Genomic DNA, 22,463 nt, shown 5'->3' with positions numbered 1-22,463 from the left:
AACCTAAATTTAGGGTAAGAATATTTTCACATTTATCCTGGGTGATGCTGTAGCATCTCTTGATTATTTCTGCTCAAGTTTGCCTGACATGGAGATATAGGAGTTTGTTAATAAGTAATTTTATCTTTTCCTACAGAAACATATCCAAACCTTTGTTTCTCAGTTAATTTTTAAACTCAAAATTCAGTCAGCTATGTTTTACTCGTGCAAATTTTGCATGCCATACAGTATGGTTCTATAAAGCTAATATTATAATTGGCACTTTTATACATTTAAAACATTGCTTATATTTATGTACATTATGTACATTTAAAACATAGTTTACAACAAATGGACATTAAAATTTTGTTTTTGCCTTTTTTATGTTTGTGGAAAACTCTTTAATTTTCTATGAGCGTGCTTGCATTTTCCCATTTTTTAAATAATTTGAACAGAATATATTTAGTTTGAATTGTGTATTTATTATTAGAGGTTTATAATGCATCTTCCATTTTCATGCAGGATAATTTTAGTATTTTTTGTTCAAATGTGTTTTCTGTGGGTTTTTTTGCTAACTTTGCATTTTGTTTCAAGTTGTTGAGCAAGCCTGAAAATTGCTGTGGACTTAAAGAAAGCCAAGTATTAAGCTTATTGCAAGATGTTGGTAAGTACTTTTATTCGTTTATGATTATTAGGTTTCCTACATATATTATGCATTTATTGAGTCACCTTTCTGGCATCCTTGCACATCTCAGATATTTTATTATTACGAATTGAGAGACCTGGCTGAGATTTCGAAGTTACAGGTGAATATATTGATGTTCATGTTCACTAAGTTTAAAGTAATCTCGATGTAACAACTGTAATGTACATTGAATGTGGTAAAACTTATTTTTCTGTAGCATGTTGACTAAGCAGTGAAGTTTTCACAGAGAAGTCAACATGATCGCAGAGCTCAATAAAGAGAATATCTCTCTTGAGTTGACCTAACTGGTTTAATGATGAGTCAAGGAAAGGTGTTTGGTTTTCCTGAAGAGAAATTGTCTTAACCTGTGAGATCCTCTTGATTCATGTTGTACAAAGCAAACTGGGGCCAGTCCCTGAGGTGCTTAATATTATCTGTGAGGTTCACCTTCCATGCTGCACTTGAATTGAAGTATTGACAACAGGGCACTCGTCTCTCCCTGTGTAACATTGATGTTAATTTTTTAATGGGAGCGGGGGTGAGAAAGCGGTGCCAATCTCCTCGCTCTTAAAAAGAATGCTAAACTGAATTTTGAAGAGTTGCCTATTTTATCTGTGGAAGAGCAAAGTTGGAAGTGTCAGAAAGGGTAAAATAAAACAAAATCTGTAAATGGAAAAGTTCATTTAGAAAGAAACAAGATGCTGTAAAGTCTTGAAACATATAACGCGTATTTTTTTTCTTATGATCAGTGATGGTCTCCTTGCAGTTCTCACATTCTCTAACCTACTGCTCTTTTACAATATTTGATTTTGATACATTAGATAATCCATGGCGCAAAAGGTCAAAATGCATGATGCATTGGATTAAATTAATTGGTAGAAGGATTAAAAGAGGGAGAATATGGGAAAAATCTCTCTCCTGAGAGGATTGTAAAAATCTGGCACTAACTTGGGAGGATGGTAAAAGCAGAAGTCCTCATACATTTAAAGGGTGCTTGAAAAATGTACTTAACCAGACCTGACCTGTGGAAATGAGAACCAAGTCCTTGAAGGTGGGATTAGGCCAAATAGCATGAATACCATGGACCAAATGGCCTCCTGTATCATGAATATTCTATGATCTCATCAGTCCTAAGAACAAAAGCACCCTGCTTTAAAACAAGCTTGCTTTCACCTACTATTTTGGATTTTCTTTTAACCAGGTTCTGGCATCCAGTATTTGCATGACCACAGAATCATTCATAGAGATTTGAAACCTGAAAATATTGTATTGCAAGATGATAATGGCAAGGTGAGTGATTTGTAACAATAATTAAAACAAAAATAGATAGAATTTTATTGATTTTATTTTTATTTAGAGATACAGCATGGTAACAGGCCCTTCTGACCCAATGAGCCCTCACTGTCCAGTTACATCCATGTGACCCTTTACTAACCGATACAGCTTTGGGATTTGGGAGGAAACTGGAACATACAGAGAAAACTGGCAGTGACTGGGAGAACGTACAAACTCTTTACAGACTGCAGCGGGGGGAAAAGCAGAGTTTTATCCTTTGCTTATCCAACTAAAGTTTAAGAAATATGGGCAGATTTCTAATCCTATCATCCTGGACCTTTTTCTTTTGTGTCTGATTGTCCATGCCTTACCATTTAATTGTTTTTGTTATGATAGAGGCATTGGATCAACGTATGATCTTTCTGTTTCTGTTTCCTTTTCTCTTCCTTCAGTTAGAAATTTGCATCTATGCTAGTTATAATGATAGCTTTCCTTGTTAAGTGGACAAATCATTCATTTGCAAATGAAGGAAGCATTTTGCAGAAGCTCCAAATGTGCATGTTCAATATAACTTGTACTTCAAAATCCAGCCATTTTCTTCGTTTCAATTCAGCATTTCCTTTATTTAAAAAAAAGCATCTTGTCCCCTCTGTCCTTGCAACTACTACTCCAACTCCAATCTTTACTTCTGATAGAGATCATTGAATGAATTGTCATCTCCTAAATCTGAGCCCATTTTTCTTGAAGTTCATCAAGCGGGTTTCCATCAGTTTCGAATCCATGCACACGAGAGTCCATTCAAAGACAAATGGTGTCAGTTCCCTTCTCAACACAATAACTTGACCTTTCCTCTGCAGCACCTTTATCTGTCATTTGAGTGTGACTATCTTTGCTCTGTTTGATTCTTGCTTACCTAGTCGTAGCTAGGTAATCTCAAGGGAATGGTTTCCCCTCTGATGCTTACAGTTAGTTTGCTGAGTTATAGGAATGCATGAATCTCATTTCCCCACTGAGAATCAGTCCGAGTGTTGGTTGAGTTGTGATCTGTATTTGTTTCATTGACGCCTATAGCAACATTTGTTAATAATGAACAAACAGTGCTCTTCCAGACTTTATTTAAGATAGCTTTCTAATAAGACATAATCCATGGCAACCATGTAATTCCATTTTTATTCAAACATTTATCAAAAGCTGATAAATATTTTTGTTCCCATTAATTCACAATGTGTTTCACTGAAACTGTGATTCCATTTAGCTGATCTTCAAATTGTATTTCAGTGTTTTACTTATCTTCAGTACTTGATTTTTGTAGTCAGTTTCTCAACAGTTATACAAGATTACAGCAGCTTCATTCTCCAGTTTTCATTTGGAGTTTGCATTAGCAGCATTTCTCTTTTGTTTTTCTATAGTGAGGTGAAGGTGGAATGAGAAAATAGGAGTTAAATTTTATCGGTAACTTAACAACAAAATGTATGATCCACATAACAGAATTTAATATTTAGTAAAAGGATTTTACTCAGTTGTAAAAATATTTACCAAATGGAGCAAATGAATGTATTTTTGTTATTGCAGTTGATACATAAAATAATTGACTTGGGCTATGCCAAAGATCTAGACCAAGGAAGTCTTTGCACATCTTTCGTGGGGACATTACAATATCTGGTAAGCTTTGCTTTGCATTGTTTATTGTGCTATGACTTAGGTATTGTAATATATGAACATAATCAGGCCAATCCTGATGAAGGGTCCCGACCCAGATTGTCGACTGTCTATTCCTTCCCATGGATGCTGACTGACCTGAGTTGCTGCAGCATTTTTCGTCTGTTACTCTGGATTTCTAGCAGCTGCAGAATTTCTTGTGCTTATGAACGCAATTAATTGTATTCCGTCTCAGTAGCATTTTTAAGCATGTGAAATGTATTCAATGATTACTGTTGGGAGAATGTTACGTCTGGAAAAGATAAGAAATTTGAATTAAGAATATAGGTCTATTAAAATTCCCGATTATTAAATCCTTTACACCTTTAAATCACAATTGCCTGTCATTTTATAATTCCATCCTCCAGTAGAAGTGCTTCAGTTTTATCAGTTTCAAAAGGAAAACAGCATTTTGATATCAATCTTGCTTTAAGTTATTCAGCTGACACTATGACTCCAGCTTGCCTGAAGACTACTTTGTGTGTTTGACAGAAGTGAATAATTTCAAGATTCAATATTCAAGATTGTTTAATGTCATTTCTGTGCATAAGTGTACAGGAGAACAAAATAATTGTTACTCCAGATCTAATGCAGCACAAAAAAAAGATCAATAATAATGAAAAACACAAATGTAAATACATAAGTTAATTTACATTGATTATATATTCATAAAGTGATGCTACATATAAGGTCTTCTTTTGCTCGTTATGGCACTGGCATTTCAGGCAGCAATGAAGGTCCTCCATCTCTGGTGGCATTCACGGCTTCTTTCATCACGTCAGTAGCTTCCTCTCGGTTTACCGTCAGTCATGTAAGTCCCAGGTGGATACTCAGGAATACCATTGCACACAGATGTGAAGTATTCTTCATTGCTGTTTACATTACAGTTCGGTTTGACCAGTCAGGGTTGTTAACCCTGAGCTGAACCCCCGAACCTGGAATCTGGCCTCTACCCTTTGACTTGTTTGGCATGGGTGGCCTACCAAAAGCTAAAGCATAAAGCTCTGACTTCAACCAGCATAGCTCTCCAGGTCATTGAGGTATGCAAGCCTCCACACCATGAGAAGGTTGTGGTCCTCTTGGAGGATTTGGTGGTGCTAGAAAGTTTGTGCACCCTGTAGAATATTCTCTATTTCTGCATAAATATGACCTAAAATGTGATTAGATCTTCAGGTAAACTAGATAAAGAGAACCCAGTTAAGTAAATAACACAAAAACATTATACTTGTTCATTTATTTATTGAGAAAAATGTTCCAATATTACATGTATTTGTTGGAAAAAGTATGTGAACATCTGGGGTAAATAGCTTCTACAAAAGCTATTTGGAGTCAGGTGCTCCAATCCCAATCAATGAGATGAGATTGAAGGTGTGGGTTGTAGAGATGCCCTGCCTTATAAATAGACAAACAAAGTTAGGCTACTGACAGAGCCTGCTCTTCTCAAGAAAGATCTGTTTATGTGCACTGTTCCTTGATCAAAACAACTTTCAGAGGACCTTGGAAGAAGAATTGTAGAGATGCATGAAACTGCGAAAGGCTACAAAAGCATTTCTAAAGACCTAAATATTCATCAGTCCATGGCAAGAAAATTTATCTACAAATGGAAGAAATTTAGTATTGTTGGTCTCTCCCTAGGAGTGGACATCCTGCAAAGATCACACCAAGAGCACAACATGCACTGCTGAAGGAGGTGAAATAGAACCCATGGGTAATGGCAAAAGACCTGCAGAAATCTCTAGAACTTGCTGAAATCTCTGGTCATCTGTCTACTATAAGAAAAACACTTAACAAGAATAGCGTTCATGGAAGGACACCATGGAGGAAACCACCACTCTCTAAAAACAGACATTGCTGCACCTCTCAAGTTTGCCAAAGACCACCTGGATGTTCTACAACGCTTCTGGGACAATGTCCTTTGGATAGATAAAGTTGAACTTTTTGGCAGAAATGCACATTGCTATGTTTGGAGGAAAAAGGGCATGCCACACCAACACCAAAACTTTATCCCAACTGTGAAGCGTGGTGGAAAGAGCATCCTGGTTTGGGGCTGCTTTGTTGCCTCAGGGCCTGGACAGCTTGCAGTCGTTGAGGGAACAGTGAATTCAACATTGTATCAAGACATTTTATAGGAGAATGTCAGGGTAGCAGTCCGTCACCTGAAATGAAAATGATCGTGAAAAAAGACGACCGCGAAGACAAGAATAAATCAGCGACAGAATGGTTTGAAAAGAAGAAAATTTGTGTTTTGGAATGACCGAGTCAAAGTCCTGACCTTAATCCTATAGAAATGTTGTGGGAGGACCTGAAGCAAGCAGTTCATGCAAGGAGGCCCACTAACATCCCAGGGTTGAAGCAGTTTTTTAAGCAGGAATGGCATAAAGTTCCTCCAAGCTGATGTGCAGGACTGATCAACAGTTACTGGAAAGATTTAGTTGAAGGGGGTCGCCCAGTTACTGAAAGCAAAGATTCACATACTTTTTCCAACGAATGCATGAAATATTAGATAATTTTTCTCAATGAATAAGTGAACAAGTACGAAGTTTTTTGTGATATTTATTTAATTGGGTTCTCTTTATCTAGCTTTAGGACTTAAGTGAAGATCTGATCATATTTATGCAGAAATAGAGAAAATTCTACAGGAGTCATGAACTTTCTAGCACCACTGTACATAATGTGAATGACAGGAAATAATAAAGTAGTAGTGGAGGTGTTGATCAGCCTTATTGTCTGGGGAAAGTAACTGTTTTTGAGTCTGGTCCTTTTGGTGTGGATGCTACGCAGCCTCCTCCCTGATGGAAGTGGGACAAACTTTCTCCATGTTGTTGTAAGTGTATCTTTATTTTTTCTTTTTCAATATTTTTATTGATATTATATAAATTACATGAATACAAATACAAAATTCAAAAGGATACAAGTAAATAATACGAATTACATTACATTTAAATCACAGTATTATGATCACAGTATCCCATATTCCAAATCAATCATGTAGAAAAAAAGATTGAATTATAAAATGAAATAAAAATAAAATAATTGTATTTTATTTAGAAAAGAACTTACCCCCACTCCCAAAATGAGCTGGTTGGTAAAAGAAAAAGAAGAAAAAAATACCTTACCATATGATATAATAATAATGGCTCAGATCCACACTTTAATAACAGTTCAAAGATTAAGGAAATAATTTAGAAAGGGTCCCCATAATATTAGAAAATCATGTGTAGAATCAGAAATTGAACAGCGAATCTTGTCTAGATCGAGGCACAACATAACGTCAGATAGCCATTGACTATGAGTGGGTGGGGCGGCCTCCTTCCACTTGAGCAAGATCGCCCTCCTGGCCATAAGAGACATAAAGGCCAATACCCGCAAATTAGATGGCTTCAATTTTGTAGCTCTATCCTCAACAATACCAAACATGGCAGTCAAAGGATTGGGCTTAAAGCTGACACTGAAAAGTGCAGAAAAAGTTTGAAATATATCTTTCCTGAATTTTTCAAGGCTCGGACATGTCCAAGACATATGAATTAGTGTGGCCACTCCATTAGTACATCTATCACAGTAAGGGGAAATATCTGCGTAGAAACGGGAGAGCTTGTCTTTAGACAAATGAACTCTGTGCTCCACTTTGAATTGTAATAAAGAATGACGAGCACATAATGATGAAGAATTAAGCAATTTTAAAATAATCTTCCAGCTCTCTTCAGATATGAAAATCTGTAAATCCTTTTCCCAATCTCCTTTAATTTTATCTAAAGTGGCTTTTTTCAGTCCCAACAGTAGACCATAAATGTAAGATATTCAACCATTATCAAAGGGTTTCAGATTAAAAATTGTATCTATTATATTCTTGTAGGAAATGTATGTAATTGAGATGTATGTAAGTGTATCTTTCAGTCAAGTCAAACCTGTAAATCTCTGAAGAAGGTTATTCATATTTCATGTAACCTCTTTGTAGAAGAACTAGGACCAGTAAATTTATTATTTATATTTTCGGTTCATTTTATCTAAAGTTTGTTATTATTATAACATGGTCTGCTTAGAGATTAAATAACTGCCAGTATCTGAGGTTTGTCAATGAATTGATCACGCCGATTTTAGCTGATCACAGCTTATACCATAGTAAGATGAATATCAAACGTTTTTGAGTTAATGTGCATGTCAGTAGCAATGTTGGTTTACTTTCTTATCCTTTATTTTAAAGAGATCCAAAAACAACTTGTGTGTTCAAAGCATTGTTGTCTTTCTTCTAGGCTCCAGAGCTATTTGATTCACAATCTTACACAGTCACTGTAGACTACTGGAGCTTTGGAACACTAGTATTTGAGTGCATCTCAGGATTTCGACCTTTTTTGCATAACATGCAACCTTTTCAGTCGTAAGTAAATTGGCTTTGTATCCCTGTATACTGCTTCAATCACAATTACAACTTCAATGATGTAGTCCCATGAAAGAATATCACATCACAGATTAATTAGACAAAACTGGCATTGAGAAAGAGGGTATATTAGATTATGAGGACACGCAGTCCTCTTTTATTGTCATTTAGTGACAAGGACCGTGATCCAGGAGACAAGTTTTTGGGAATGGATTAAATGAACCTGATGGCTGGACACCAATTTAAGTGTCGTGCCGAATTGGAAAAGTCAGGTACAGATCAAATTGAGGCGGTGGGGACCAGGTGCATGAGAGCATATGGAAGTGACTGAGCATGATGTTTGGACGATGATCTGAGCGCTGGGCTGAATCGAAAAGTCAGGTACAGGCCAAATTGAGGCAGTGGGATCCCAGCTCTAGAGTATATCGAGGATGATGATATTAGCGCTGGGCCAGATTGAAAAGGTCAGGGTGTCGGGGCCTGAGGTGAGGTTCAGCTTGCTGCTCCATGACGCTTACTCGGCTCTGCACTGAACTATCTGTCTTGGGTCTTGTACTCTCTTTGTGGACTATAGTTCAGAAAGCTATTTTCTTGCAATTATTGTTTGCATGATTTGTGCTTAACGGTCTTTTTTTAATGGGTTATTTTTGGTTTCTCTGTTTTGTGGCTCCCTGTCAGGAGACGAATCTCAAGGTTGTATAATGTATAGTCCCTATAAAAAGTATTTACCCCCCTCCCCCCAGAAGTGTTCATGTTTTATTGTTTTACAACATTGAATCACAGTGGATTTAATTTGGCTTTTTTTGACACTGATAATCAGGAAAAGACTCTTTTGTGTCCAAGTGAAAACAGATCTCCAAAAAGTAATTAAATTAATTACAAATATAAAACCACAATAATTGATTGCATAAGTATTCACCCCCTTTCCCCATTCTTCTTTAAAAAAACTACTTAAGCTCTGTCAGATTACATGGGGGTCATAAGTGAACAGCCATTTTCAAGTCCGGCCACAAATTCTCAATTTAGATTGAGGTCTGGCCTCTGACTTGGCCACTCCAGCACATTAACCTTGTTATTTTTAAGTTATTCCTGTCCACTTTGGCTTTTATGCTTAGGGTCGTAGTCTTGCTGGAAAACAAATCTTTCCTAAGTCGCAGTTCTCTTGCAGACTGCGTCAGGTTTTCTTCCAGGATTTCCCTGTATTTTGCTGCTTTCATTTTGCCTTCTACCTTTACAAGCCTTCCAGGGCCTGCTGCAGTGAAGCATCCCCGCAGCATGATGCAGCCACCACCATGCTTCACAGCAGGAATGGTGTGTTTTTGATGATGTGCCGTGTTTGGCTTATGCCAAACATTGTGTTTAGTCTGATGGCCAAAAAACTCAATTTTGGTTTCATCAGACTAATAAACCTTCCAGCTGACTTCAGAGTCTCCCATGTGCCTTCTGGCAAACTCTAGCCGAGATTTCATGTGGGTTTTTTTCAACAGTGGCTTTCTCTTTGCCACCCTCCCACAAAACTGCAACTGGTGAAGCACCCAGCCAACAGTTGTTGTAGGTGAGTCTCTCCCATCTCAGCCACTGAAGCTTGTAACTCCTCCAGAGTTGTCATAAGTCTCTTGGTACCTTCCGTCATTAATCCCCTTCTTGCACAGTCACTCAGTTTTTGAGGATAGCCTGCTCTAGGCAGATTTACAGTGCCATATTCTTTCTATTTCTTGATGATTAACTTAACTGTACTCCAAGGAATATTCAGTGACTTGGAAATTTTCTTGTCTCCATCTCCTGACATGTGCTTTTCAATAACCTTTTCACAGAGTTGCTTAGTTGCTTGGAGTGTTTTTTTGTCTCCATGGTGTAGTTTTTGCCAGGATACTGACTCATAATCAGCTGGACCTTCCAGATCCAGTGTATTTTTACTGCATTCAATTGAAACACCTTGACTGCACACAGGCCTCCAAAACAGATCTCTATTTAACTAATTATGTGACTTCTAAAACCAATTGGCTTCACCAGTGATGATTTGGTGTGTCATATTAAAAGGGGGGGGGCGAATACTTATGCAATCAATTATTCTGTGTTTTATATTTGTAATTAATTTAGATCACTTTATAGAGATCTGTTTTCACTTTGACATGAAAGAGTCTTGTCCTGTTGATTGGTCTCAAAGCCATATTAAATCCCCTGTGATTCAACATTGTAAAACAATAAAACATGAAAACTCACAAGGAGGTGAATACTTTTTGTAGGCACTGTATAGATACTTTGATAATAAATGTACTTTAAACTTTGAACTTTGAAATGAAGGGATATAGTGTTGGGGGAGCGGGGGCGGGGGAGTCCAAGGTGGAGACCAAATGGCTAAGGAATGTTTAAAGTCAAGGGGCTAGGAGTTACATACCATAAGTTTGATTGGAGTAGAATTATATCAGAGGGTTTCAGTGCTGGAGGAGATTAGAGATAAGGAGGAGCAAAGTCATGGTGGAGTTCGAACATGAAAATAAATTAAGGGTTTGCTGAATTAGGAGCCTATAAAGGTTGGTAGACATGAGACAGTTATGGTATGGGATAAAGGAATGGCAGTTTGAATGAGCTCGTATTAGATGAGATGTCAATAGCTGTCCATTGGAATACCAGAAAAATCATGCAGCAGGGTAAGAAAGTCTTTGATGAGCTGAGGTGTTGTAACATGAAGGGTTAACTTGCCTGTTGGTCAAAAGCCCCTTCCACTGTGCCAGTTGCTGATTGGCTCATTTGATGGATGTGGCAGCTTTCTCCCTTTTGCTGGCTTCGCATGACAGCACCAGCTTCCGGTTTTGGGCACCCCAGGGGTATAAGAATGGTGCATGTAAGACGCTTTGTCTCTTTTCGCTGGGGGTTCCTTTCAGACTGGGTCATGATCAGGAATGAAGAGCCATTGAAAAAGTATCCTGCGGATAGGAGTGTATGCACACTTTGATAAGTACCTGTTTGTTGAATATTTAGTGTTACAGTTGTGTAACCTGGGAAATACTGGTTTGAGTTAGAAGTGTTGTTGAATGTTCAGTGTTGTGATTTTGTAACTTAGATTAGATTAGATTATGAGGACACGCAGTCCTCTTTTATTGTCATTTAATAATGCATGCATTAAGAAATGATACTTAGGGGCTTAGATATGTACTTGTTTGACTCAGATGATTGTCTGAGTGCTTCACTGTAAATAAATAGTTAACGTGCTTACTCACGATCACTGTCTCCTGTCCCACTTACTGAATCCGCAAATCTGCTTCCATGTAACAAACGTGGATGGAGATTTTATCGAGGTGGACTGCATTTCAATTGTAGCAATGGTGAAAGTTTGATTGGGATGGTTTATTGCATAGATTGGAGTTTGAGAAGAAGGAACCAGCTGTAATGTCATTTTGCCTAGAATGGCACCTTGAACGTGAAATACTATAAACAATGCCATATTGTGCTTCTAGTGTAAAGGACCCTTGATGAATTTCACCCCTCCCCCCTCCCCACGAACCCACACACAGAAAAAACAAATGGTACAAAACAGCAAGAAAGAACAAAAAAAAGTGGAAAAATTACAGAAGATAAAACACAAAATCAGGAGTCCAGGCATATTCAGTTCAGCTCAGTTCAATTCAATCTGTCTCTGTGTCATTCGTTATTTACAGGCCACCCTGATCAAAATAGCAACAAAAAAAGCAGCGACCAGAAACGAGAAAGACATCATAATGTGTACATCGAGTTCAATCCGCAAACCGCATCAAATAAACTTGCTCAAGACCCAGGACTCATGTTCATTTGTCGTAAAATTTGTTTTATGGCAGCAGTACTAGGCAAGACATAAAAAAGAATATTAGCATAAGTTACAATAAGCAATAAAATAAATAGTGTAAAAGAGGAATTGTTAAGTAGTGTTCATGAAATTCGATAGCAGAGGGAACGAAGCTGATCCTAAACTACCCATCATCAAAAGGACATCTTCACAAGGTGATGCCTCAGGAAGGCAGCATCAACATTAAGGACTCACGCCATCAGGGGCACGGTCTCTTCTCATTGTTCCCATCAGGGAGGAGGTACAGCAGCCTGAAAATGCACTCTCAACGTTTTAGGAACAGCTTCTTCCATTATGGGATTACTATTTATATTATTTTTTGTAGTAATGAAACAAAAGTATTGATATTTATTTCCATTGTAGTTAATCATGTAACTTATGTTTCATTTTAGGCAAGACAAAATTAAATACAAGGGCCAATATGACATTATGGCTGTTGAAGAGATGAATGGTGAAGTAAAGTTCTCCACAAATTTACCACAGCCCAATGGCCTTAGCAGGTGAGTATTCTTGTTTGTAGAATTTTCTGCATCTTGAACAACTTAAATTTTACTTTAATGTAAAATTAAACAGAACTTCAATCTTACTAAGTGAGGGATTGTGTAGCCTGGCCCGGACTGTGGTGAAAAGGGAAACTCAGGACGTACCATAATGAAAGATGGGTTTCATGTAATTACAAGTAGAAAGAACAGGAAAGGTGAAATAATCAAACGCTTTATGCTTGTCTAGTTTTGGTATTCTTAAGAATTTTTAAAATTTTCAACTTCCTGTCTTAACATCTTTGTTTTGAACAGTGTGCATACTTTGGTTAAATAGTTTAATCGTAGCAGTCGTTTGATATCTTGCTTAAAAGGTCAGTGTTCCACAGTCACATTGGAGGGTGAGTGGTTGGAGACTTTGTCTCAGAAGAATTGCAGGATAATGTTCAGGAGTGCTGTTTCACTTCACCATTCAGGGATACTGAGAAGAGTTTCATTTATCCAGCTCTTTGCCTAAGATCAGCATTGTCACTGATGTGAAGCAGTTGCTTGATTTCCAATAATATTGTGACGTTCTGGGCAGGGGCATGGTCGACAGCCTGCCCCTGCATTTCTAATGACCAATATTGTTTACTGTTCTTGCGTTAAAATGCTTTTATGGGATTATGGTGGGAAGTTCCAGTTCATTTATTGTTACATTTTATCTAGGGTTATACAGTTATTTGCTTGTGTATTTGTGGGTCGCCGTAACTGTAACCGGGCTGTGTGATGGTCACCTCCCCCCGTCTGTATGAGACTGGTTGGGTTCACTCTGTGGGTTATGGTGCCCAGTCTGTTTTGTGTCTATCACATAAAACCGTTGTTGAGTGAAGGAGCTTCCATAATGACAGACGAGGGACAGATGCTCGCCACAATATGTTATAGCCAGTCACGCTGTTGATTGAAAGCATCCTTGAGTTCTCTTACATAGTTGATTTTCCCTTTTGTGAAAACGTGTGCACAAGCCAAACCTTGACTTGCTCTAGCGTGTGATGGATGCTGTTATTATAATGCATTGGTTAATTATAAGCAGAGAAGTACACTTGGAACATCTGGCAAATTGAGTTGTCCCCTTTCTAAATTGCAGCATGATTTTTGGATTAGTTGTACACCAGTGTATTGTTTGCTTAATTTAATAAAATTTGTGGACTATTTGCCAAAGCCTGTGTTCTTCCACATGATGAGCAGATATTTTAATTTGGCATCATGGTCGGCACAGACATGGTGGGTCGAAGGGCCTGTAACTATGCTTTGCTTTTCTATGTTCAAAATGCAACTAAGTATAACTGCAGTTCTTGATCTCTTCCACATAATGATTTCTTCCCACATCCTTAATAGTAACTCAGATTTACAGTTACATCTTTTTTTCCCTTGGAGTTGATTTTTTTTATGCATGTTGACAATTAATCTTTAGATTTAACCTATTCAGGTAACTATTAGAGTGGAACTAGACTCAGTGGCCACTTTACTAGGTACCTCCTGTACCTAATAAAGTGGTACTGGGTGTGTGTTCATGGTCTTCTACTGCTGTAGCCCTTCAGTTCAAGGTTCAACGTGTTATGAAGTCAGAGATGGTCTTCTGCACACCACTGTTGTAATGTGTGGTTATTTGAGTTGTTGTCACCTTCCTGTCAGCTTGAACCAGTCTGGCCATTCTCCCCTGACCTCTCTCATTAATGAGGTGTCTTTGTCCACAGAACTGCTACTCATTGAATGTTATTTTGTTCTTCACAACGTTCTCCCTGTGAACTCTTGAGGCTGTAGTGTGCGAAAATCCCAGGAAATGAGCAGTTTCTGAGTTACTCAAACTACTCTGTTTGGCACCAACAATCATTCCACAGACAAAATAATTTAGATCACATTTCTCCCCCATTCTGATGTTTGGTCTGAACAACAACTGAACCTCTTGACCATGTCTGCATGCATTTATGCATTGAGCTGCTGCCATATGATTGGCTGGTTAAATACGTGCATTAACAAGCCGGTGTACCTAATAAAATGGCCACTGAGTGTAAATGGCTCCATTTTTGTCAACCTTCTATCTTTTGCTTTTGCTCTTGATGTGTCTCAATAAGGTAGAAATATTGAATATTGCTGAGATGATAAGTATTGGTTAAAATAGATGGTGTTATTGGCTAAAATGAAGCTTTTGCAGCCCATACATCAATGGAGGAATGGTTCTAATTGCAGGAATGATGTGAAGCTAGATTATAAACAAAACCTGCCTTGAGATTCCATTTCGAAGCTTAGAGAGCTCAGGTATACATCTAGTTAAGATCCTGACATCTAGTTAGGAAGTATATGGTCATGCACTTTGGTAGAAGAAATAAAAGGGGAGACTGTTTTCTAAATGGAGAGGAAAATTAAAAAATCTGAGGTGCAAAGGGACTTGAGAGGCCTCGTGCAAGATTCCCTAAAGATTAACTTGCAGGTTGTGTCAGTGGTGAGGAAGGCAAATGGGATGTTAGCATTCATTTTGAGAGGACTAGTGTATAAAAGCAATGATATAATGTTAAGTTTTTATAAAGCACTGGTGAGGCCTCACCTGGAGTATTGTGAGTAGTTTTGGACCTCTTATCTAAGAGAGGATATGCTGGCATTGGAGAGGGTTCAAAGGAAGTTCAGAAAAATGATTCTGCAATTGAAAGGTTTGTCAGTGAGGAGCAGATGATAGCTTTGGGTCTCTACTTACTGGAATTCCGAAGAATGAGGGGTGAACTCATTGAAGCCTATCAAATGTTGAAAGGCCTCGATAGAGTGGATGTAGAGTGGTCGTTTCCTATGGAGGGGTTTGTCAAAGACCAGAGGATACAGCCTCAAAATAGGGGCTGTCCTTTTATAAATGAGATGATGAGAAATTTCTTTAGCCAGAGAGTGGTGAATTTGTGGAACTCTTTGCCATAGGTGGCTATGGCCAAGTCATTGGGTATATTTAAGGCAGAGGTTGATAGATTCTTGATTAGTCAGGGGATGAAAGTATACGGGGAGAAGGCAGGAGATTGGGGCTGAGAGGGAAAATGTTGAAATGTGAAATGTTGGGGCAGACGCGATGGGCCAAATAGCCTAATTCTGCTCTTGTATCATATGGTCTTGAAATGCATTAACAGAGTCCTCAGTGGGAATGATACCGAGTTATCACCTTTTTGTCCTGCAAATATAATGTAAAATGATACAGAAATAGATTCTGGACTGCTATCCAACAGTGTTAACACTTTATAAATTTGTAAGATGTCCAAGTGCTACAATTTTACCAGGTAAATCAATATAAGAGCCCAATATTGGATGTAAAAGCACAATGCATGAGTTCATTCTTATTATGAGTTTTGAAGCATTGTAATCGGTTCTACGTTAGAGAGCAGGTAACATGCTTCTTTTTAATATCTGGATGAATAACAGCTATTACATAATTACGATGTTAAAATGCTTCTAAATTGTGATTATAAAAATGCTGAAAACACTATCTGTGAAAGAAAAACTTAGTATTTCACATCCTTGACTCCTTATCAGAACTAAATTGAGATAATTGCATGTTGTGGTAGAATATTTGTGACTTGTTGGTTTTTATTTTTTTTTAGTTTAATGGTAAAACCACTGGAAACGTGGCTGCAAATGATGCTGGTTTGGGATCCAAAACAACGGGGTGGTGGTATAGATCCAGCCACAAATCGACCAGCATGCTTCTTACTTCTGGATCAGATTTTAAGTCAGAAGGTTGGTGATACAGAGTCAAGTCAGTAAGATATTGCAATGTGCTATAGTATTTTTTAATTGAATAAATTCTCTTCTAAAGAGAAACATGTATTTAAAAGACTATAAATTGAGGATTACAATTGAATCTGAATTAGTTAGTCAAGAAATTAAATTACGTGGTGCAAAAATTGAAGGGGATGTCAAGATATAGTGTTTCTCCAGAAGTGCTATGTTTTATTCTAAGTATTGTTATGTATTTCCCTAAAGCAGGGCTCCCAACCTGAAGTCCACTGACCCCTTGCCAAATAGTAACATACATCAAAGTTGCTGGTGAACGCAGCAGGCCAAGCAGCAACTATAGGAAGAGGTGCAGTCGACGTTTCAGGCCGAGACCCTTCGTCAGGACTAACTGAAGGACTAACTCTTCCTTCAGTTAGTCCTGACGAAGGGTCTCAGCCTGAAACGTCGACTGCACCTCTTCCTATAGATGCTGCTTGGCCTGCTGCGTTCACCAGCAACTTTGATGTATGTTGCTTGAATTTCCAGCATCTGCAGAATTCCTGTTCCTTGCCAAATAGTATTGATCCATGGCATAATAAAGGTTGGAAAGCCCTGCTCCAGAGCATGAAGACTTCAGTAAACAGAATTTCATTTTGCATCATAGAATGTACCACAGAATACAATTTGGAGCATATTGAGGAAGAGTATTGGATTTGAAATATTTGCATTGTCTTATTATTTTTTTCTTAGTCACACAATCAGTAAATTAATCATAATTAGTTCCCAAGAAGTACATGTGGAATAAAAATTATTCAGAGAGATTGTGAACAATATGTGCAGAATTTTCTTTTCTCTGACAATAATGTCCTAATCATATTGCTCTCCAACCCCCTTGATCAATGAGGAGTGCAGCTGGAGACGTGTGTAATACTTGATACAGCCAGCAATAATTAAGTTTTCTGAAGAAAAATTGTTTCTTTCACAACCTCATGGTATCCCAGAGTACTTGAATGCTAAAAAGCAAAAAAACTTGAAATACCAAAGAATGTTGGAGGCACAGAGTAGATGAGGGAGCATCTGAGAGAGAAACAACAGTTAGTAATTTTGGGCAATAACTTTTCATCAGATCTAGGATGTTGGGAAATGAGGTTTTAATACATGTACACAGAGAGGAATGAAGAGAAACAAAGTGATAGGGCAAACAGAGAGATTGAACGTGACAAGTGGGGTTGCTGGGTGATGAGGGTCACTTACTTACAGCTGATCCTGCACAGTGTGCCCCCTCGTACCAGACGTGATGCAGCCAGTGGAATACTATCCATGGTACATTGGAAGAAATTTACAAGTATCTTTGGTGACCTTCAAAATCTCCTCAAACTTCTAATGAAATATATCTGCTGTCATGCCTTCTTTGTAATTACATCGATATGTTGGGCCCAGGATAGATCTTCAGAGATGTTTTTGACAAGGTCCCACATAGGAGATTAGTGTGCAAACTTAAAGCACACGGTATTGGGGGTAAGGTATTGGTGTGGGTGGAGAATTGGTTAGCAGACAGGAAGCAAAGAGTGGGAATAAACGGGACCTTTTCAGAATGGCAGGCGGTGACTAGTGGGGTACCGCAAGGCTCAGTGCTGGGACCCCAGTTGTTTACAATATATATTAATGACTTGGATGAGGGAATTAAATGCAGCATCTCCAAGTTTGCGGATGACACGAAGCTGGGTGGCAGTGTTAGCAGTGAGGAGGATGCTAAGAGGATGCAGGGTGACTTGGATAGGTTGGGTGAGTGGGCAAACTCATGGCAGATGCAATTTAATGTGGATAAATGTGAAGTTATCCACTTTGGTGGCAAAAATAGGAAAACAGATTATTATCTGAATGGTGGCCGATTAGGAAAAGGGGAGGTGCAACGAGACCTGGGTGTCATTATACACCAGTCATTGAAAGTGGGCATGCAGGTACAGCAGGCGGTGAAAAAGGCGAACGATATGCTGGCATTTATAGCGAGAGGATTCGAGTACAGGAGCAGGGAGGTACTACTGCAGTTGATGGCAGGTCTTTCATATGAAGAAAGACTGGATGAACTGGGCTTGTACTCGTTGGAATTTAGAAGATTGAGGGGGGATCTGATTGAAACGTATAAGATCCTAAAGGGATTGGACAGGCTAGATGCAGGAAGATTGTTCCCGATGTTGGGGAGGTCTAGAACGAGGGGTCACAGTTTGAGGATAGAGGGGAAGCCTTTTAGGACCGAGGTTAGGAAAAACTTCTTCACACAGAGAGTGGTGAATCTGTGGAATTCTCTGCCACAGCAAACTGTTGAGGCCAGTTCATTAGCTATGTTTAAAAGGAAGTTAGATATGGCCCTTGTGGCTACAGGGGTCAGGGGGTATGGAGGGAAGGCTGGGTTCTGAGTTGGATGATCAGCCATGATCATAATAAATGGCGGTGCAGGCTCGAAGGGCCGAATGGCCTACTCCTGCACCTATTTTCTATGTTTCTATGTTTCTATGTTGACACCCTGGAACTTGAAATTGCTCGCATTTTCCACTTCTTATCCCTCAATGAGGGCTGGTGTGTGTTCCCTTGTTTTACCCTTCCTGAAGTCCACAATCAGTTCTTTGACCTTACTGACATTGAATGCAGGGTTGTTGCTGTGACACCACTCAACTAGCTAATCTATCTCACTCCAGTGTGCCTTCACCATCTGAAATTCTGCCAATGATAGTTGTGTTGGCAGCAAATTTAAAAATGTGTTTGAGCTGTGCCTAGCCACATAGTTATGAGTATAAAGGGTAGAGCAGTGTGGGCTAAGCACATATCCTGGAGGTGCGCCAATGTTGATTATCAGCGAGGTGGAGATGTTATTTTCAAATCTGCACAGATTGTGGTCTTCCGATTAGGAAGCTGAGGATCCATTTGCAAAAGGAGGCATAGAAAGCTAGGTTTTAGAGCTTTTAGATCAGATCTTTAGGAATGATTGTGTTAAACGCTAAGCTGTAGTCAATAAACAGCAGCCTGATGTAAGTATTAGTACTGTCGAGGTGATCCAAGGTCGAGTGAAGAGCCAGAGAGATCATATCCGCTATGTTTATTGAACAAGCCATGAAGGTGAAGTGCCCTGATCTTCTATGAAATAGCATTACGGCATGTTTTACGCCCTTGGAAAGCAGACAAATTAATGCCTCATGAAAGACACTTAACAACCAGTAGCATCAGTGTAGATTTACTTTTTTGAACCTGTGACATTTGAACTTTTCTTTCAACTAATCCATTGTTGATATTGTTGCCACTGAGCGTTTACGTATTCATATCCCTTCTTTGTGATCTAAATTCAGCCCAAAAGTTAACTGTAAGAATTGTTACAATATTGAAGTAGTGTTTCACATTGAGTAATATGCTGGAATCATTATTTGCCTTAGAGTGTCCTCTTGTGGCTGATACAAATAATGCAAGTATGGAAAGAATTCCAATTTGGAACTTGTAGTAGACATCTACTGATGTCTAATATAAGCCTACGGAGTCTCACAGCTACCTGGACTATTCCTCTTCCCACCCTGTCTCTTGCAAAAATGCCATCCCCTTCTCGCAATTCCTCTGTCTCTGCCGCATCTGCTCTCAGGATGAGGCCTTTCATTCCAGGACGGAGATGTCTTCCTTTTTTAAAAGAAAGGGGCTTTCCTTCCTCCACCATCAACTCTGCTCTCAAACGCATCTCTCCCATTTCATGCATGTCTGCTCTCACCCCCTCCTCCCGCCACCCCACTAGGGATAGGGTTCCCCTTGTCCTCACCTACCACCCCACCAGCCTCCGGGGTCCAACATATAATTCTCTGTAACTTCTGCCGCCTCCAACGGGATCCCACCACCAAGCACATCTATCTCTCCCCCCCCTTCTGCTTTCCGCAGGGTTCGCTCCCCATGCGACTCTCTTGTCCATTCGTCCCCTCCCCCATCCCTTCCACCGATCTCCCTCCCGGCACTTATTCTTGTAAGCGGAATAAGTGCTACACATGCCCTTACACTTCCTCCCTCACCACCATTCAAGGCCCCAGACAGTCCTTAAGGTGAGGCGACACTTCACCTGTGAGTTGGCTGGTGTGATATACTGCATCCAGTGCTCCCGATGCAGCCTTCTATATATTGGCGAGACCCGACGCAGACTGGGAGACCGTTTCGCTGAACATCTACGCTCTGTCTGCCAGAGAATGCAGGATCTCCCAGTGGCCACACATTTTAATTCCATGTCCCATTCCCATTCTGATATGTCTATCCACGGCCTCTTCTACTGTCAAGATGAAGCCACACTCAGGTTGGAGGAACGACACCTTATATTCCATCTGGGTAGCCTCCAGCCTGATGGCATGAACATTGACTTCTCTAACTTCTGTTAATGCCCCTCCTTCCATTCTTACCCCACCCCTTATTTATTTATTATTTTCTCCTTTTTTTTCTCTCTCTGTCCCTCTCACAATAACTCTTTGCCTGCTTGCCATCTTCCTCTGGCGCTCCCCTCCCCCTTTCTTTCTCCCTAGGCCTCCCATCCCATGATCATCTCCCTTCTCCAGCCTTGTATCCCTTTTGCCAATCAACTTTCCAGCTCTTAGCTCTATCTCTCCCCCTCCTGTCTTCTCCTATCATTTCGGATCTCCCCATTCCCCTCCCACTTTCAAATCTCTTATCATCTCTTCTTTCAGTTAGTCCTGACGAAGGGTCTCAGCCCGAAACATCGACTGTACTTCTTCCTATGGATGCTGTCTGGCCTGCAGTTTTCTACTTGTAGTTTTAATAGGAAAGTCACAGTGACACCTGAATCTCTGGCCCCAATTTTGGTCAAGTGTTTGCCAGTTTTTTCACTTTCTCCCAGTAATCCATTTATCATGTGGTAAAACAATCGAAAATAGACTGGCTAAATTTCTGGTAAGTGAATTGTAAGGGACTGTTGGAATTAATTGCAAAGAAAACTAAAAGTATCATTATATCTTTGTCACAGTTTGTTCATATATTAAATATGACTTCTGCCCGGGTTCATTCTTTTTTGATCAAACCTGATGAGAGCCTGCATTCTCTTCAAATGCGCATTGAAGCTGAAACAGGAATTGCTGCTGCAAATCAAGAGTTGCTTGTGGAAACTGGAATTTCCTTGGATCCTCGTAAGCCTGCCAATCAATGTGTGCCAGATGTGGTATGTATTATCCTTTATTATCTTTGTGCAAAAGTAGTTATTTTATCTGTCTTTGTTAATGGAGCTATAAAATAAGACGATGATTATTGATGCTGTGTAAAAACTCATGTAAAAAGCACTAACTAAATTTTTCAAATTTTTAAAATCTCAAAATCCCACCAAATTGCCCAGTTATCTGGGAAAGAAGACCATGCAGTGACTTAAGAAGTGGCATTAAATGATGCTCTTGTCAAAAATGCCTCGTATTGTCATTCCCTTTAAGAAGTTTGTCAGTTTGATTTATGTGGTTCAATGCCTCTAATAGAAGGGACAAAGAGATAAATTTCATTTGAGTATCCTAAGTGTTAGTACAAGATTCTGTGTTTACTCTTAAACAAAAAAGGTGAAGCAGTGTGCTTTTTTACTTTAATGGTCAAAATAAACTACAAATGCCAGATTATATGAAATTCTATCAAAAAAACAATGTGTGTTTCTTTAGCAACACATACAAAATGCTGGAGGAACTCAGCAGGCCAAGCAGTTGAGTCGTGTGAGATGACACTTCACCTGTGAGTTTTTTGGGTCATCTATTGTATTCTGTGCTCCCGGTATGCCGCTGAGATCCGATGTAATTTGGGAGACCGCTTCGTCGAACACCTACGTTCCATCCACCAGAAAAAGCAGGATCTCCCAGTGGCCACCCTTTTTAATTCCACTTCTCACTCCCATTCCAATATATCAGTCCAGGCCTCCTCCACTGTCGCGATGAGGCCACACTCAAGTTGGGGGAACAACACCTGATATTCCATCTGGATAGCCTCCAACCTGATGGCATGAACATAGGTTTCTCAAACTTGCAGTAATGCCCCCTCCCCGCCTTTCACCATTCTCCATTCACTTTTCCTCTCTCACCTCATCACCTTGCTTGCCCATTACCTCCCTCTGGTGCTCCTTCCCCTTTTCTTTCTTCCATGGCCTTCTGTCCTCTCCTATCAGACTCCCCTTTCTCCAGTCCTGAATCTCTTTCACCAATCAACTTCCCAGCTCTTTACTTCACCCATCTCTTGCACCCCACACCCCCCCCCGGTTTCAATCATCACCATATGTTGCTTCCTTCCCTCCCCCCACTTCTAACTCTGACTCCATTTCTTTTCTCCAGTCCTGATAAAGGGTCTCGGCCCGAAACATTAACTGTATTCTTTTACAAAGATGCTGCCTGGCCTGTTGAGTTCCTCCAGCATTTTGTGAGAGTT

At 39.4% G+C, this 22,463-nt stretch overlaps 1 protein-coding gene across 4 annotated transcripts in view; it reads left to right on the top strand.

Annotated features, from left to right (window-relative positions):
- chuk (component of inhibitor of nuclear factor kappa B kinase complex) overlaps nt 1-22,463 on the top strand; it is a 96,653-nt gene that overhangs the window by 17,982 nt on the left and 56,208 nt on the right. For all 4 annotated transcript variants that reach the window (XM_063070512.1, XM_063070514.1, XM_063070511.1 and 1 more), the window contains 7 exons: nt 574-643; nt 1,866-1,954; nt 3,512-3,601; nt 7,888-8,012; nt 12,228-12,335; nt 15,929-16,064; nt 21,040-21,231. In XM_063070512.1, the coding sequence (XP_062926582.1) occupies nt 574-643; nt 1,866-1,954; nt 3,512-3,601; nt 7,888-8,012; nt 12,228-12,335; nt 15,929-16,064; nt 21,040-21,231 (810 nt within the window). The remainder of the gene's footprint in view (nt 1-573; nt 644-1,865; nt 1,955-3,511; nt 3,602-7,887; nt 8,013-12,227; nt 12,336-15,928; nt 16,065-21,039; nt 21,232-22,463) is intronic.

The sequence above is a fragment of the Mobula hypostoma genome, chromosome 18 (assembly GCF_963921235.1).
Source record: "Mobula hypostoma chromosome 18, sMobHyp1.1, whole genome shotgun sequence".
NCBI lineage: Eukaryota > Metazoa > Chordata > Chondrichthyes > Myliobatiformes > Myliobatidae > Mobula > Mobula hypostoma.
This window is presented reverse-complemented; position numbering and strand designations above follow the sequence as displayed.